Genomic DNA, 18,238 nt, shown 5'->3' with positions numbered 1-18,238 from the left:
AGGAGGGCTCAGGGAGTGTAAGTCTGAGCATATTTCAGATGCCTAAATGGGTAATCTCAAGCTGGGAGCATTTCTTTGTGGTGTGCAACTAGTTAGTTTGTCAGGGTGTATTTGTAACTTCTCTAAATTTTCTAGCAGTTCAAGTTTTGTATATAGTTAAAAATATATGGAGTGCTTCATTCATTTCAGTCTCCTTTGCTGTTATTTGCATAAATGTCTGCAGAGAAGTGATCAGAATGACAGGCTGGGTGGGCTGTGATTCAAGTGTTAAACTCTTGTTCCTAAATGTTAGGAATGAGCTGGAGACTTCTGCTTTGCCATGCCAAGTGTGCTGACATACGTAGTAATGCTAGACTTGGTTGCTTTCCTTGCTCTCAAGTACGCTGCCTATGGATTCAGTGATGCACATGCTTTATACTCCCAAGTCAAAGGCTGTAGTTGAAAAGTCCATGACTAACCATGTTAACAGCAATCAAAATTATTGTGGACTTACTAGAAAACTTAAATTCATGTCAGCGCAGTGTCACAATCGTATGGATACATATGGTCTTTGGAGGGGAGGTCGCATATCTGTACTGTGCTTGTACAACATCAGTCCCAAAATGGACCATATCTGTTTCAAAGATCCTTGAGCACTGCTACAGCAGCATTTGTACCTACAGCAACAGCAACATATGCAGAGACATTGCCCTAATCCATATCCTAATTGCTACCTCTGTGCAAATGAAGGCTGGTACTGGTATTAATACATGATGAAGACTGATACCATCGTTATGATCTTCTCTCATCCTGCTTCTGCTTAGATGGTGCTAATTTTCCTGAAGGCATCCTTACAATCTGTTGGGGCCAGCAGGTATATTTGCCCAGCTGAGGCACCACACTTTTCCTCAGCTACCTACAAAGATCCCAGCATCTCTTTTTTATTCCAAGAAAAAACAATCTCCTCTCTTTCTTCACTTTTCCTAGGTTGGTTTTGCAGACCACTAACCCCGCTGATACCGTTTCTGCAAACTCACAGCTGATGAACCTTTTTACTTGTCAAGACTGTTTGCAGCTGTGTTGCTGTTCATGTTGGAGCACTGTTCATGTGGGCTGTGCATGCCTCCTTTGCTGGGTGACACCTAAGCTGTTGGCTGAGATGCCAGCCATGTGTCACTAGCAGCAGCAACTGCTCCGTTTCTGCAAGGTGTTCCTTTTTACCATGCACGTAGTCACTTGAGTGGACTTTGGTTTAACATATGGATGCAGCACAGCCGAGGCAGAGGCAGTCACAAGCAGTTTTACTCTGTTTATTTGAATACGTAGGTTTTAGTCTTCAGTGCAGTTGTGTGGAAAAGAGGTTATAGCAGTGAGGATAAACCTAGAGTCTGAAACCTGGAATCACAGTGTCAGAATCACCAGGGTCAGAAGGAGAGGCGTGAACCGAGACCCTGGCTCTGGTGATGGTGTGCACAGGTTGGACATGTATAAACATTATATACATTTACTGTATATAATCTTTCACCTAATAGTTGTGGAGTGCGTCTCATCCCAGTCGTCTATGAAATATAACAGTGCAAGTGTTTATTTACATCATAACATTTTGATGCAGAGGAAGAGATTCAAGGTTTGTAAATGCTGCAGAAGCAATTGGTTTGCTATGTCCAAAAGAGCTGTTGCTTGTCTGTGGCGAGGTGTATTACTCTGTGTGCATTCACAGCCTGTTTCACTTGCAAAGTAAAATATGTTCCTTAAGTTGCTGTTATTTTACCTCACACTTAGAGCAGATGAGGAATACACACATGTCCTGTTAATATGAATCAGTTCATGAGCTATGACTCATTATGCTGTAGCAACTTGATTCTTTTGCAGCAGCTATACATATCTGTGATTAACAAAAATCGTCTTAGCCAATGTTAGAGCTGTGACTAATGCCAGTCTTAGGCATTCATCATCCAGATTTATCTCCTAGTCAAAAGTTTTGTTAAATAAGGTTTCCTCAAAGAGACATTGTCTTGCCATCAATTTTCCCCTGGCAGATCTATTGATTGAAATAAATGTTTTTTTTCTGAGCCATTTAAGGAACTGGGTGACAGATCGTGCACTGAATATGATAAATACAACCATTGTTATTACTGTCACTGTAATTTTTACTGTATCACAATATCGACAGCGGCAGCATCTAATAGGAGCGGAGACACCTATACGTGTAAGAAAAAATCCTTGTCCTATGTGAAAAGGCGTTTGAATTAGCTGTGCAGTAACCTTGCTTGATTGTTTTCATGAGGAGGCCTAGAATGCAGTCCTCATTATAAAGGCAGATCAGCAATCTAGTAGTTTCGCCACTGCTCCTGCTAGAAATGTACATACCCACATTTATTTATACCATTTTCTGAGGGATTCAAAAGCTTTTCATCACTTTACAGTATGTGATTCATTCATCCCCACATTTAATACATCAGAAAAGAGTATCAGCCCCATAGAACAACCAGTCCCAATATTGTATTCCCCTAGTGTGATGCATGTGTTGGGCAATAGTTTAACTAGCACATGTATCAGCATTTTAATGTTGATAGCTTTTTAGTCATCATCCCTTCCTCTTGTCCGGAAGGGTTCTTGTTTTCTCTGCAATCTCCTCTTTCCTGCTCCACTGTTATTTTTTCTGCAGAAAAGATGCTACCAGGACTCTCATGAGCATTGCACTGAAGGAGAGCCTTTTAGGATGCACCGCTGATGACTGGGAATGTTGCTGATACCACTCGGGCATGCTGTGTGCCTGGAGTGCCCGGAACTCCTCTGCGCTGTTGGCTGCAGCCTCTCCCATCCCCTTCCAGCATCCTTCTTTCCACCTTGTAGCATCCTTCCTTCTGTTCCCATTCCTGCTTGAATCTGCTGCATCCCCTGCAGCCCATCTGGTCTGACTCCAGAAACTTTCAACAGGGGCCAAAGTGTCCTTATGGCCAGCATCTGCAGCTCAGTGGGGAAAGAGTACTGGCACTGGGCAGTTTGCAGATTTGTATTTAAGAGGGGGTAATGCTCACCAAGTAGCATTGCAATGATTGAAGAGCACATCAGAAAATCATGTGCTAATCAGTGCTAATGTAGTAGTTTATGGTTTAGTGTGCATGTAGCATGTTAAACTGACTACATGATTACCGTATCTCAGAGACTGAAGAGCCTGCCCAGATATCAAAACTTACAGTAAATGAAAAGTGGCTGTAAAAGCCACAGCTTCCAAACTCTGTATTTGCATACAATTTCCAAGAGGCAATCTGAATGTTGTGTGTCGTTCTGGTACACCTGTGCTAGAAATACAGATCGGTACTGAACTGGTTTGTTCTGGCTTCAGATGAAAGGGAGCATGGTTCTGAGGTTCTGTTGAAGACAGGTCTGTAACAGCAAAAATAACCTGCTCTCATCTGCTTTCAGTTCTGGGGGCAACAGTTCAGGGCAGTTGCAGCTCAGGTCACTTCCCCCGTCTGCTGAATGTCTTAGGATGTGATGGATTTGTGAGGGAAAGAGAATTTTTTCACTAACAACCCCTGCTTTTATTTAGAGTCTTCAAGTATTTTCATGAGTCAATGTAGGTAGCTGAGAAGGACTTCTGAGGTCCTGGCTAAATTACAGCTGTCAAATGTTGTATTTGCAAATTTGAAAGAAAAGAATAGAAGGCAATGGTTTAAATAGCTGTGAGGATTTCTGAAGACATTATCTAGGGAAAAATCAATTCTGAATGTTTTTGTGTGTAGGTATATGCCAGAATTTATTTAATTTTTATGCAAGATAGAAATGGAAAGGCATTCTCTGAATATCTAAGGGGGCTGCAGTAGCACAGTACATTAGCATGATTAGAATTGCAAACAGATCTCTGTCTTATGTGGGAATATGCAAAATACACGGCTCTACTGATGCTCAGCTTGTATCAAACATCAATTTGATGTTTGTGCAGGCTCCATGCACTGGCTCCTGGCGCCTTATGTGGCTTCTGAGATGGTTTGTGTGCAGAACCACAGAGTTGACAATATGTGTACATTTGTGCAGAAGAGCAAATTGCTGTAAATCAACAATTCAAATGAGAAGTAGTGACTTTTGATTTAAGTCATTGGTTTTGACAATGATTTTTGATGTTTTCCCAAGGAAAGGTCTTTCATCAATATGGCCCAAACCGCTGATTTACAGCAAAGTAGAGCTTTTTAACTAGGTTTTCTGCTTTTTGTTTGCTAAGTTGGGCACATTTATAAAAGCAGCTGTATATCTCAGCTTAATTAGTCAATAGTACAATGCTGGAAAAATGTAAATGAGTTACTCCTCATTCATGTGTTAGGTGATACTGTTTTGTATTTGCAAACCACGTTAAAGTGCATTGGAATTGAAACTGTGATCTGATTACAGCTAATAATAAGTGTACTAATAATATAACACATATCACTGTACCGTGTCTTACAAGCTGTGATCAGAACTGAGTGCCAAAAGTGATTTTCCCTCTGATTCTGCATAGGAGCCGAAGGCAACAGCATCTATAATGGGCAAAATCTGTGAAGAAAAATGTGTCCATATTTCTTTATTGAAACCATATCAATAGTTTGTAGTAATAATAATGTGGATTGTCACTCTTTGGAATGCAATTTTGAATTAGCTTTTTAAAAACAAATGAACAAAAACATTTTAAAGAAGATGCTATAATCCGATATAAATGCTTAAAATCATCCATTTGAAATAAGCTGGTAAGCATGCTCTTCCACAACTCCTATATTTGCTGAAACTCTCAGACTATTGCTTGAGTGTTAACAGCTCTCCTTTAGCTTTATAAATGTATTTTTGTGCTGACTAATTTAGCTTAGGCCAGCAAGACCTTGTTTTCCCCTTTCTCTCTCAGTCCCATCCTGACAAAGAGCAATAGGTAGCAACTGCTAACTGATGAATCTTTCTGGTGTTGGTGAAGGTTTTGATTATATGCCCAGACTCCAAATAAAGTCCTTTTTGATTTTCTTGTGAATAGGAGGAAGAAAAAATACTGTACTGGGGCCTCATGTCCTGGGCCAAAGAGATAGAGAAGTAGCCTTGCTCCAGACAGTGGTGGACACTTTAATTATTATTTTGCTGTGGAAATAGGGCTGTCCTTATTTGAAGCAATCAGAGCAGAGGGGAAACAAGCTGACACTGCAGATTGCAGATCTGGTGAAGTCTGCGCCTCATAGAAGTGCTGTACGCCCCTCCGAGTCCTGGGCCCAGGAGCTCTGCTCATTTTTAGGCTCTATAGCATGGGGGCATGATAGGGACAAAGCAGCTTGGGCTGCTGGCAGCTGAGAGGGGTTAGAGCCTTCTGTGAAATGAGGAATTGCAGACCCCAGGCGTTTCAAAATCTAGATTTAAATTTCTAATCTAACTCCTTACTCTTCCCTGTACTTGCATAGAAAAAAAAATCAACTACTGCTGCCCCGGCCTGTATCTACTTGCCACTCACTTGTGGGCTGTTTGGCTTTCAAAATTATCTCCACATCACAAGGGCTTCCTTTTTCTGAAATGAAGGCTGAAATTTGCAAATAATCACATGACTTCCTGACAAAAATTATTTTTGTGAGGTGGGTGACAAACTGTTAGATAATTGATAAAATCTGACTTTTCAGCCTAAGATGCTAGATAAATCTTCATTCAAAACAATGGTAGCAGCAATGATAACATAGAAAATTTTCTTCTTGTTTTTTAGCTGCTTCTAGAGAACTGGTTGGATACACGCCTTCAGAGATCACTGTTCTTAAATAATATTCTTAAAATAAATCCAGATTGGTGTATAAGTTGTTGAGGTTTTATTTAGAAGATCAAGGATAGTCAAGGTGGGCCATTTAGCCTTTAGCCTTCCTTGTGAGACACTGAGAAGAGAGAAAATACTAATGTTAGTAATGGTTTTGTAGTGTGGACCTATTCTGGAAACTTTAGCTCATTTTAAAAAGGAACCAAGCAGTCGTCAGACTTACAAGTCAAATTCTCCTGTGTCATTTTGCTCAAACTCACGTCCTTCCACATCTTTAAGGACTGTGAGAGCACATTGTACCTAAGTCATTGGCTTTGGGATCTGGTCTATCTCATGGATGGACCAGATCCCTTTTTCCTGTTTTGCTGCTGGAGGGTCTCAGGGGAGCAGTGCTATTGGGGCAAATATAGTTCCCATCTCATGGACCCCTCGCATGTGGGCACATGTGGCTCACTGGCACCACAGGATGGTGCCTGTTATCATAGAATCATAGAACGGCTCAGGTTGGAAGGGACTTTAAAGACCACCCAGTCCAACCCCCCTGCCATGACCAGGATGCCACCTACTAGATCAGGTTGCCCAGGGCCTCATCCAACCTGGTCTTGAACACCTCCTCCTTCTCAAGCTTGTCCAGGTCCCTTTGGATGGCTTCTGTTCCTTCTGTTATATCAACTGTACCACTCAGGTTGGTGTCATCTCCAAACTTTTTGAGGGTGCACTTGACCCGTTGTCTATGTCATTGATAAAGATCTGTTAATGCAGATTCGTTACATTTCTGGCTGTCTGTGCTTGGAGCACCAGGGGATGGAGAGTGTCTGAGGCTAATAAGTCCAGGCACAGCTGCCATGTAGATTCAGAGAGTCAACCTGCACTCCTGGGAACTTTTATAGGAGTTCCCCACATTCCCCAACTGCATCTTTGGACTCAGGCTGGGCGCAGGAGTGAGCTCTCCCCTGTTTGGTGCCACATCAGAGAAGTCCCATGTCACATTAACCACCTGGCTGGCACTGCGCTGTCTCTTTTTGAAGGATGGCCAAGCAGAGAGACTGAGGTGAAGGGTATGCAGAGCACTCAACAGGAATAACATTTACTTAGGCTATTTTTCTTCTTCAGTTAGCCTAAGAACTCGAGAAATCAACTCAGGAGTTTCCTGATAGAGAAATGTCGCATCCCAGACTGTATTTCTTAATGCATAGGAAAGGGATGTGTATCATTTCATACAATGAGATGTTTTTGACTCTCTTGCTTATCACCATGGATAAACATATTGTGCTTTCTTGCTGAAACAAGCTGACTGCACTTCCCTGCTCTTATGTAACTGATGTTCTTTCTGTCTGCTCTAGCGTGATTGTCAAAGATGTGTGAAATGGCAAAACACATTTACAGAATGACAGGTGGTAACAATTGCACCTCTCTTAGGAAGTCTTGTCCAGAAGTGGCCAGGATTATACCCCAACCCTAGGCCAGGAGAATGGGAGTGTGGATATTGTGTCTAGGTCGATTGCACAAGAATGCTCCTTCAGAACCTGCAGGCAGAATCACACATTTGCACCAGGCTGTCAGCATTGAGAAGGGTGATTTTCCTTTCACACTGCTCTCTGGTCTGCATGTGGCTGCTTTAGAGTTGCTCAAAGGGAAGGTGCCTTTTTTCCTTCTCCTTTTGTGAAGGGAGCACAGAGAGGAGAGCAAAAAAACGATGGCGACTTGATCATCCTGTTTCTTAGTCTAGTTGCATAAAAACACCAGAGTATTCCTGTAAATTAAATTAAGCAAACCTTTCATCTTCTCTCCATGTTTCAAGAAAGATAATGTGTCTGCTTTCAGATTTGCAGCTACAGAGAAGACAAAGATTTGTAGTGTGCACATGCTCAAGTGCTGAACAGTGTCATGCTGGAAGAGCCTTGCACAAGCTTTAATGGAGTATAAAAGCTTTCTGGGCACCAAGCAAAAGTCTGCTTAAATCCCTGACAGGGATGAGAGCACAGCATGTATTATTAGCATATGCACAGGCTCTAGGAACATTTGCATTTTGGATTTGCTGTAATTAACAGGTTTCAACCTTTTCAAAAAGGTTGAAATGGTGGAAGGAGTAAATACAGAACTCCACGTTTTCCCTGTCTCCATAGAAATATTTAGGGCTCTTCCCTTTTCTTTGCACGTGTGCCTGACTTACATTGATCCTAACAACAATTTTTCTTGAATATAAGGAAAGTGAAATCCCATAAGCTTCTCTTTTTTTTTCTTTTTTTTCTCTCATATTTATAATCATTATAATTATTATCATTATAATCATAATTCGGTACTTAGATTATGACAGCCCCAAGTGTTCCCTGCCAGTCAAGGACCAAGCCCCCACTGTGCATGATACTGAGCACACAGCAAAAGGTTGTCCCTAGGCTCCAGTGCCCAGTGAAAGGACACCCTTTTCCTCACATGCACGTGTAGAGCTGCATATCTTGAGAGGTGAGTGCCTGCATAGACCACAGATGAGATGTGGGAGACATCTCAGAAGCAGTATGATACAAGCTGCACTGGAGCAGAAAGTTGCATGTGTGGATCAGCAGTGAACAGGTCAGATCATGCTGTAGGGTGTGGGGGTTCTCTGGGAACAAGTAGCTATTTCAGGAAGATTTGACTGTAGGCAAGTTTTGACTGCCTAAGATTTCTCTTATTTTGATAACTAATTTGCCAGACTAAAATCTCTCTGCAAAGAGTCTGTAACTTGAGGAAGACTATTATATTAGTGATCTGTATCCTGGCATAGCTGGAGCTATCAGGGGAATATAGGGCAGGTGGATGAATGCAGTCTCTGATATCAAAGACATGCAGAAAAATATTATTCAGGAGCAGGAAAAAGAGTGCTAGAAGACTGAAAATATCAACTCAGTCACCAATAGTAGTCTGTAAAGATGAGAAAGAAAAGTGAGAAAGGAAGACCATGGCCGTTGAGTAGAGGATTCCTATTTAGTATGAGAGGAAAGTGAGTATCTTTGTACTTATCTGATTATGTAGAAGGTAAACAGAAGCAAGTTGAAGGAAGATTTTTCCCTTTTTGTCTGTTACTAGATGTGAGTGCCACTTCAGTGGTGAAAGCCCTCACTCCAGTTTCAGCTACTCAAATAGGAGCAGACAAAGACTGGGAATTAGGCAGTGTGGATAAGCTGGTTATTGAATGTTTGGACTGTGACCCCCTTCTTCTTGCAGTCAGGCTTTAAATATTCATATAAGCGGGCTCAGACAGATCCTTGCCATCCGTCTGTATTTATATGACTTCATCCAAACAGCTCCAAAACATGAAAAATTTTATCCTCACGACATCTCTTTAAAGAAAATGGAATTTCTCCCCTGTCTTAAGGGAAAAGGAATCGAAACACAAAGATTTAGTGATTTACCAGATTCATTAATCTGGACTCCAGCAGACAGGATCCAAATTCAGCCCTTCTAAATGTCAGGCCCAGCTATAGCCCCAGGTTCCCAAGGCAAAGATCATATTTAATGCTGTAGGGTGTTGTATGGCTCACATAATATTGCTCATTAAGCAAAAAAAAAAAAAAAAGATGTACATATGCAAGTATAAAGGCAAGTGGAGACTTTAAAACTTTTCTTTTTCTTTTATGCCATGTCAAAAGCCTTAAATAAAGTACAGGCCTTATATAAAGACACTGCTCATTTATGCTGGTGACAGATGCCCCTGGTCTGATGCCTCTGGTCAATTAATGCTGAACCTGGGAAGGTGCAAAGTAATTTGTCCTTGGTCACATCCCATGTTGCTCTCTGCAAGCTAGTTACTACTATAGGCCTGTGGCTGTTACTTTGCTTCTCTGTCACTGTGTGTGCGTATGGGTACAGAATGAAAGTATTTGACAAGGAAAAATCAATAATAAAACCATTATTAAGGCATCTCAGCCTGCACTGCATTCAACTGCACACCTTGATGGTCAGATAGAACAGGATCACTGTGCAAGCTTCAGTAAACACTGTGCACATATGGGCAATTCTGTGAGGGAACAGATTGTCATAGCTATATTTGACCTGTTTTAAAGCAATTGTGTCTCTCCCGTGGCACTGTGGATGCATTGATGACATTTTAGCAGAACTCCTTCAAAAAAAGGCCTGCCATTGTCAGAATAGCACGGCATTTTGTAAGAAGAAAGTTTAAAATTTTAAATCATGCAACAAGTCCAGTACCTCTCCCTGTCTCCAGTGAGAGCATCTTAAGCAGTCTGAATGGAAAGGATGATGGAACAAGACCATTGAGAAGACCAGCCCAGACTTTTTAGTGTACCTACATTAAATTACTGTGGACATGAGGTTGTGTGACTCGTATGCCTCAGGGTTTTGAATGTGAAGCTCAGATTCAGCTCCTGGAAGCACCCTTCATAGGCAGGATATCACAGAAGAGACATCTGTGAGATGGCAGAGTTGAGGGATTTAGTTTTGTGCCAGCTCCCAGAAGGTGGCAAATGTGGAGTAGTAGTCCACTTTATCTTAGCTTACTTTCTTATCTGTCCAGACCCTTGCTTTCATGCTATTTTTAGGCAGGAGTGCATTTTAAGAACAAAAAGGAATGCATTTTCACTGTGGTGCTAAAGAAACTGTTACATGCATGCCAGAGGGAATCTTTGTACCTTTAGCACAATATTGAAGTATTTTATTCCTAGGATCTTTCTCCTTGACTTAGTCTTTAAGAGTAGCTGTGATTCTCTGAGTTTACTCAATCAGTATATTTTTGTTGTTGACTTTTTTTGTAAATGTTTTTCAGGCATTGGAAAAAATGTCATCTGTGACCGAACAGCAACTCCCCTGGATGCCTTCAGGATGATGACTGCAGCTCATTATTACCCAAAGCTCATGAGCATCATGGGGAACGTCTTGCGCTTCCTGCCCGCCTTTGTGAAAATGAAGCAGCTGATCCAGGAGGGTTATGTGGGGGAGCTGCTGGTGTGCGAGGTGCAGGTTCACAGTGGAAGCCTGCTGGGCAAAAAGTACAACTGGAGCTGTGATGACCTGATGGGAGGCGGAGGTTTGCACTCAGTTGGCACCTACATTATTGACCTTCTGACCTTCCTCACCAGCCAGAAGGCCGTGAAGGTGCACGGCTTGCTCAAGACTTTCGTGAAGCAGACGGACCACATCAAGGGAATACGGCAGATCACCAGTGATGACTTCTGTACGTTTCAGATGGTTCTGGAGGGTGGCGTGTGCTGCACAGTGACGCTCAACTTCAATGTCCCTGGGGAGTTCAAACAAGACATTATTGTGGTGGGTTCGGCAGGCCGGCTGATTGTAATAGGCACTGATCTCTATGGACAGAGCAACAGCTCTCCTCAACGGGAGCTCCTGCTGAAGGACTCCACGCCGGTCAGCAATTCCTTACTTCCAGAGAAAGCATTCAGTGACATCCCATCCCCGTACCTCCGAGGCACCATTAAGATGGTTCAAGCTGTCCGGCAGGCATTTGAGGACCAGGACGACAGGAGGACCTGGGACGGGAGGCCTCTTACAATGGCTGCCACCTTTGACGACTGTCTGTATGCCCTGTGTGTGGTGGACACCATTAAAAAGTCAAACCAGCTGGGGGAGTGGCAGAACATTTCAATCATGACCGAGGAGCCAGAACTGAGTCCAGCATACTTAATCAGTGAAGCCATGCGGAAGAGCAGGATGTCTCTGTACTGCTAGCTCCACTCAGCTCCTAGGAGAGGATAGGAACCAGACAGCTCTTAAAGGAAATGGTAACTCAGCCCTTGTGAAGGGCTTGGGCATCTTGCAAACAGCTGAGGACAGGGGGGAGGAAATACGGTGTTTGGATCAACTAAACCTGTTGGTGGCTAAATGCCAAAGTGGTAAGAAAGAAATGCCCAAAATGGATAGGAGAGTTAAGAGCTGACATAACTGTTTTAATAACAGTATTAGCTGTCTGATTGGAAAGATAAATCATGGACTCATCTCCTGCTTGCAGGTGCTTCAGATTATCCAGTTGTGTTTACTGTGAAAGGTTGGGAAGGTCCTTTTAGATTTTCCTGACGTACCAGAGGGCTGTGAAGGTACTGTCATGTCATCAAATTTTCTGTAGTGTCTGACATGAATGGTTCCTACCATGACAGCTGACACCACCATGCTGTACTACTGCACCTCTAACCAACACACAGAGTACCTGGACTTGGTGTGAAAGTGTTGGGTGATATAGAAAATCTTGGCAGCTCACTTTTCATACAGCTTTTTAGGAGCTTCTATGTGTTGGTTTAGTTAGTTGTTTTGTCATTTCTTTTAAAGCACAATTAAGTAGAAAAACGTGGCTTTTACAAAGCAGCCCTCAACCACAGTGCGTATGCCCTGGTGTTGAGGAAGCGAGGTTCTTCTGTGAGCTCACATTAAGCTGCAGCATTAACTGTGCAGATTTGCTGATGAAAATGGGTTGTGCAAAACCTTCGTGAATATCAGGTGGCATGAAACAGTAGTGCTGGTGGGTTTTATTATGCAGCTGAACTCAGGCTGGTCTTATGAAGGTTTACACTCAATTTCCTGTGTCTGGGACTCACTTTTGAGTGAATTCATCTCGCATTTCGGTTTTAGGTGGAAAACAGAAAATAGAAATCCAACAGAAAACCATTTGATGCTTAGACAGTTCTTTTAAAGCTTTGTGAACTCTCACTTGAGACGTTTACACCAACAATTAATTTCACATAGCTCAACCCAGGAGGTTTCATGTTCACCAAGTGGTGTGAGTCAAAAAAAAAAAAGGGGGGGGGGGGGGGGGAGATTTCCTGTCATTTCCAGGGAAACAATTACTTAAGACCCTCACTTCTCTACCTGCTTAAAGTAGCTAGCTATTGGTACTGTAGTAATTGTTCCCTGTCATCAGTGCAGGGGTGGACAAACTCTTCTGATATGTTTGACCTGTCTTTCTTTTTAATATTTTAGATTGCAGTCATGAAAGAATATATTCTTTCAGTTCTTAAAAGAATATAGTGAAAGGCACATGTGTTATCCCAGTAAATGGGGATACTGCTGTTCTGCATAAAGCTGCTCCTGTGCTTATGTGTGTACAGCACTAAGTCTTCAGATAGGAAAGAAGTAGAAAAAGTATATAGCATTAAATCATTTTAAAATTGATGAAAACCTTTTCAGTTTGTATTTTTTATTTTTGTTAATTTTGACTAGGGAAAAGAGGAAAACATTTGAATGAACAGTAAATTAAAAGAGAAAATATGACTCTCTTTCTCAAGGTCATTAGATTACTGTTGCCATCTTAGGTTAGAAAGAGAACAACCAGAATAATTTAGATTTTTTTTAAAAAGCACTAACAGTTTTAGTATTTTTAGGAGCACTAAGGGCTTCTGAAGAGCTCCTTCAAATGACTTCCTCTGATTGCTGTATCCTCCTGCCTGTCCTGTTCTGACTTTTAGTGCTGCAAATCAGGAAACTTGAATCCCACCCCAAAATTATTAATGTGTGCTTAATTTTTAAAGGGTGTGTACTTGTGACTTTTCATTAAATACTCCCTGAAGTGTAAGGACATGACTAAAGAAGAAATGATGTGATACAACAAAACCACAACCAAACGGAGAATTGCTTCTACCCATATTGTTCTGCCAGTTCTAGCATTTGTCTCTGGGGCACACCACTTCTGCTAAGGCCTCGGGCAAGCTTTCATCGTTCCTTCTTGGAAGCAGCTCTTGACAAGTTTGGATGTTTCTCCTAGAATTGATTTCTCTGAGAATTCCTGTAGTAGTGTCTGTGCCAACTAGAATTTCCCATTGTAATTGTCATGGTATACCATGCTGTACAGTTCTAGCTCTTAAAAATGCACAGAAAAATACAGGAGATCAAATTCGATAAAGAAATCCTCTCTCTCTCCCGAAAAATTGAATTAGCACCAAAGGGATCAAGGGAGAGTTTTTATATTGTAAGGCACAAACCCTTTATTGAAAATGCTGGCAATTTCAAATCATGAATCTAAGCCCGGTGAATAAGAAAACATATGTCTAGTTAAATATCATCCCAAACTGGAACTAAGCATGGACCAAAATATTAGTGAATGTTGCTTCTTAGTGGTTTGGCCATTGTGCTGGAATTGCTGCTCGTGTCCTCACACCTTGTTTTGGTTCACAAATGTGGACAGCTTTTCCTATCTGCATTTTATTTGTTTCTGTGTCTTTCTGGGTTTTGTGATGCCAGCTGGAAGAAGATACGCTGGAATCATAGACAACCCCTCTGCAGTGAACCCAGGCAAAACGCAGAGAATAGGGATAGTACTACTGAGCTTGACCTTTCTGTCCTGGATCCAAAGCTTTAGGTGACACACATCATCAATCCCCTGTACAGACTTACCCATGCAGATATTGCTGCTTAGCAGAAATAAAATCTAATGCTTTGCTTACATAGCCATCTGATGCTGGTATTAGTACCGGCTTATCAAATCCTGTACAACTCCCTTTGTGAGCACAGTGCTGCTCCCAGGATGAGCAGGGGCAGGGTGGGACCTCCTCTTCTGCCAGCAGCATAGATCTTACGCTAGATTTAGGTGAACTTGTTACCTCACTGGGACGGCAGCAGTAACTGCATACGTTCAGGGTTGTATGACAGTTTTTCCATTCTCAAGGAGGTGAAAGTGCTATAGTGTCGCTTGTGAAGATACTAAACTTCCACCTGGCTAAGAGGAGCAAGGACTTGGTTTATTTAAAGAACAAGTATTACTATTCTAAAAATAAATGTTACTTTACAGTCTGGGATCTTTCTTGGCAGTATGAAACTTCTGCCCTTTTGGTAAAGTTGAAAGTACATGAATTGCCCTAAGTAGCCTCTGGAGTTCACGCTGGGTTTAAGAATTTGAGCAGGAGTTAGAAGAGATGTACTTGATTGAACTCAAAAGCGGTACCACACCAGGGAGCATATATTTGGAATTGCACTTTTAAGGCTGTTTGTTAATGCAGTGCCACAAGATTTGAGATGAATGCTGCTAGAACTGGTGCAGGCCTAATAGCCAAACTGAGGCTACTGCTGGAATTTACAGTAGCCCCCAAGCGAGCATGTTCATACACTAGATGAGAAATGTTCGTTCCTCTTTCCTAGGGCTCCTGTTGAGAGGCTCTTTCCTTTGCCATCTACCTGTGCACATTGTATACTGAACATTATGGTCTGTTGCCAAAGACAAAAAGAACCAAAGGGGAGAGCCCGGGTGAAGTGCTCTGCTGCTCTGCAGAGGTCTCTTCCAGTGCTGGGATGGTCAGCTGAGAGATGATGTCCTAGTTTCAGTGGGAATTGTATGGGCTCCACAGCAGGGGAAGGGCAGCCCTTCACTGTGTCCCTGTGCAACAGCAGGGGAGAGCTGAAGCTCTTCCAGGTGCAACAGGGAGAACGGTAGTTGCAGTGGCGAGTAGAGGGAAGGTGTGCCTGCAGCCTGGTACCTACGTGCCCATGCCAAATGGGAAAATGCGCTGGTGGTGCTGAGGGTGAGATCTGCTCCGCCTGAGGGTGAGAGCAGCAGCCTTGCTCCACCTCTGTGTTTGGGAGCCCCAGGAGGGGACCTGCCCTTAGCGAAGCAGCATCTGTCCTGTGCTCCTGGTAGATGCATGCACATCCTCAGTGCTGACCTCGTTCAAGTTCCACGTGGAGATGAAGAACTCTGCAAGAGCTTTAGGGTTTCCTATATCTAATATCTTGCATGTTTTAAATTAGTAGTACTTTGGCTGTCTAGATACAAAATACTGAGTAGAGACGATAGGTCCTTACCCATGCAGCCTATAAGGCAGAGAATCAGGGCTTGCATAGACAAATTCAGGCTCAGGATGGACTGCTGCAGAGTTCGTCCTTTGCTTTGGCTGAAAGCATGACAAATTCCTGCCCAGCCAACACAGGGCAATCAGAGGCACTCTCCACTTTGTTCTTAGTGTTTCCTTCTTTTGGATAGCTTTTGAATCACAGTGACTGTATGAGTTAACAGCTGTCCTGGAAATTCAGCCATTCAAAAAAAGAGGCTTTTCTGCTCTGTGTGGTCACAGCACAAAGATAGTTCAATTCTTTGTTACCTTGTTCATTTCTGTGTCCATACAAAGGGGAAAAGACCCAGACAATTGAAAATGACTACCAAAAAAAAGCAGATTTTATTTCATGGGTAAAGATAAACATAGTATTGTGTCTTCACAGAGATTCAGAAATTGCTGATGACAATTTCTTGTTGCTGAGAAATTTTGGATTTGACTTTTATCTATTACCTTCAGTGTAAAGTATCACAAATTACAAAGTCTCTTCACTGTTCTGTATTTACAATGGTTTAAAAGCATCCAGTAGATTTTGGGCTTTGTGCAAATACCCAACACATTGGCCTGATGCTCCAGTGACCTAGTGAAGTACCTTTAAGTACGTATGAAACAACACTGGACTGTTTGACTTCTGTAGTGCTCTCAGGGTATTTAGGACTAGTTGTGAAATGGCAGGATTATTCAGGACGGCAGTTTCTCGTTGTTGAAGTTTTTACTTGTGGGGAGCAAAGCTTGTAAATTTTAGAGATGATGTATGACTGAATAATAATTGGCAGTCATTTCTGCTTCTAAATTTCCTCTCTCTTGAGCTGCTGGTGAAGTCTGTCCAATAAAAACAATTTCCCCTTAACAATAACTGCCCACTTCCATTTGCTCATGAAAAGAAATTTTCAGTAGACGGGACTATACCTAATGCTGCATTCATGATCCTTTGTCATAACCTCATGACTTACTGAGCGTATGAAGCCAGAGCCCAGGCAAGTAATGACTTTCTCAAATCTGCCAAACAAAGCAACGGGGTTGGCAAGTGAAGGGTATCAGCTTAGGTCAAACTGAAATAGCTTCTATTCATCATTTTCAGTTAAATGAGTAAACAAAATTGCTATAGTCAATCCAAAATTGAACACAAAACATGTTTGTAGGTGGTCTTTTTTCTTTTTTTTTTTCTTTTGGGATTAAGTACCATTTTTAAAGATTACTCTTTTGAAATGAAGTTTAAAAAAAAATCCATTTTACGTTTTGGCATGTGTGAAATTAACCATTTGGGGTTGCAGGTTTTTTGTTTTAAGTTCACACTTTAAAAAATCCCATCCACGTTCAGTGGATTCAGCTGCCCTTGGGCAGGTTCGGCTCTGAACCTGCAGTCTTGTGGTGTTACGCAGTGACCCCATTCCAGCATCTGAATTTGGCCATCTGGGTTTCATTTGTGTCTTCTTGTGGCAGAGGGAAAACTGGTTCATTACACGGTGTTGGCTGTAGGTGATCAAAAAACTTTTTGCAGCAGTGCCAGCCATCGTCTTTAAAAGCACTTAAATCTATTAATGTGTTTACTGTGGTCATTTATGACCTTGCAGAAGTGTGCTACCATCCATTACTCCCTTTTCCTTTTACATCATCCGTCAGACTTGCTTGCCTCCCCCTTCTTTCTTTCTATTGCAAGTCATGAGGCGGGTCTCTCTTGTTTCCCACTAGGTTTACTCTCAGTCTGTGTTACACATGGCATACAGGGTGGTTGACATATGACTTGAAGTAACTGCTAATACAAACTCATTAAAGATGTCGACAACGCAAACCACTCAAGTACATGGCATACCTGATGCCCAGCTAGGGCAGGAATCAAAGCTCCCTGCTGTGTCGTACTTCACAAATTACACTCACTGTTTCTGTCTGTACTGGTTTTCTTTTATTTGATTTTGAAAATGGAAGTATGTTCAGTTTGTTGCTGTGTCAATATTAAGTATATATTTATTGTTTTTCAGACATATATATAAATACTATATATATAAAATGTCAACGCATGGGCATATGTACAGTAGATATTTTAAAGAGCTATTTATCAAGAAAAATAAGTGTTAAAAGTAAACAGAGTTTATATTTTATATATTATGTAGATAGGAAAAAAAAAGTGTTTAAATTATAGTAGGACTTTTGGGGGCGGGGGGTGGGGTTGGAGAAATGGACAAGGACTGGTTCTAGCATTTTAAATAGCCAAACTACTTTGTACGGAAGCTGCCTGCTGTGCCTCTCAGCTGCAATATCTGTTTGTTTCTTCTTCTGGAAGATGATGTGCATCGTTACTTTTACATTGCTTGGGGAATGTAGTTAGTTTATTCTCAGCCAACTGGTATGCGCTGCTTAAAACATGGTTTTCTGGTGTTCTGCATATTTACATTGATGGATTAAAAGGATCTTAACTGGCAAATAAAGACATAAAAGGATGTGATCCAAGCTGCCTGTCATTTTTCCCCGCAGTTGTATTGGTAGTAACCATCACTTTCACCAGCTTTCTAAGTTCAGCACATCTGAGAAAAAAGTCTTTGTGTTTGGGGGTGGGGGCTGTGGTGGAAGGAAAGAGGGAAGACAGAATTAGCACTGAGCTATTTGAGGGCTTAACACTACAGCAAGGCCTGAACTAATGCCTGCTACGTGATATGTCCTGGGGAGACAGCCTGTTTTATTGCCAAAGGGTGCCATCAAAGGCAGCGCATCCAGTGGCATAGCAAAATGGGGGTGTAGTACACCC

The 18,238-nt window shown here is 41.9% G+C and overlaps 1 protein-coding gene across 2 annotated transcripts in view; it reads left to right on the top strand.

Annotated features, from left to right (window-relative positions):
* The window catches only part of GFOD1 (Gfo/Idh/MocA-like oxidoreductase domain containing 1), a 69,946-nt gene extending 52,010 nt beyond the window's left edge, over positions 1 to 17,936 (top strand). For both annotated transcript variants that reach the window (XM_083824281.1, XM_083824282.1), the window contains one exon: positions 10,494 to 17,936. In XM_083824281.1, coding sequence (XP_083680407.1) covers positions 10,494 to 11,413 — 920 coding nt within the window. In that variant the 3' untranslated portion in view covers positions 11,414 to 17,936. The remainder of the gene's footprint in view (positions 1 to 10,493) is intronic.
* Positions 17,937 to 18,238: the final 302 nt, after the last annotated feature.

The sequence above is a fragment of the Anser anser genome, assembly GCF_964211835.1.
Source record: "Anser anser genome assembly, chromosome: 2".
NCBI classification, from domain to species: Eukaryota; Metazoa; Chordata; class Aves; order Anseriformes; family Anatidae; genus Anser; species Anser anser.
The sequence above is the reverse complement of the archived record's forward strand: the minus strand, read 5'-3'. Positions and strand labels throughout refer to the sequence as shown.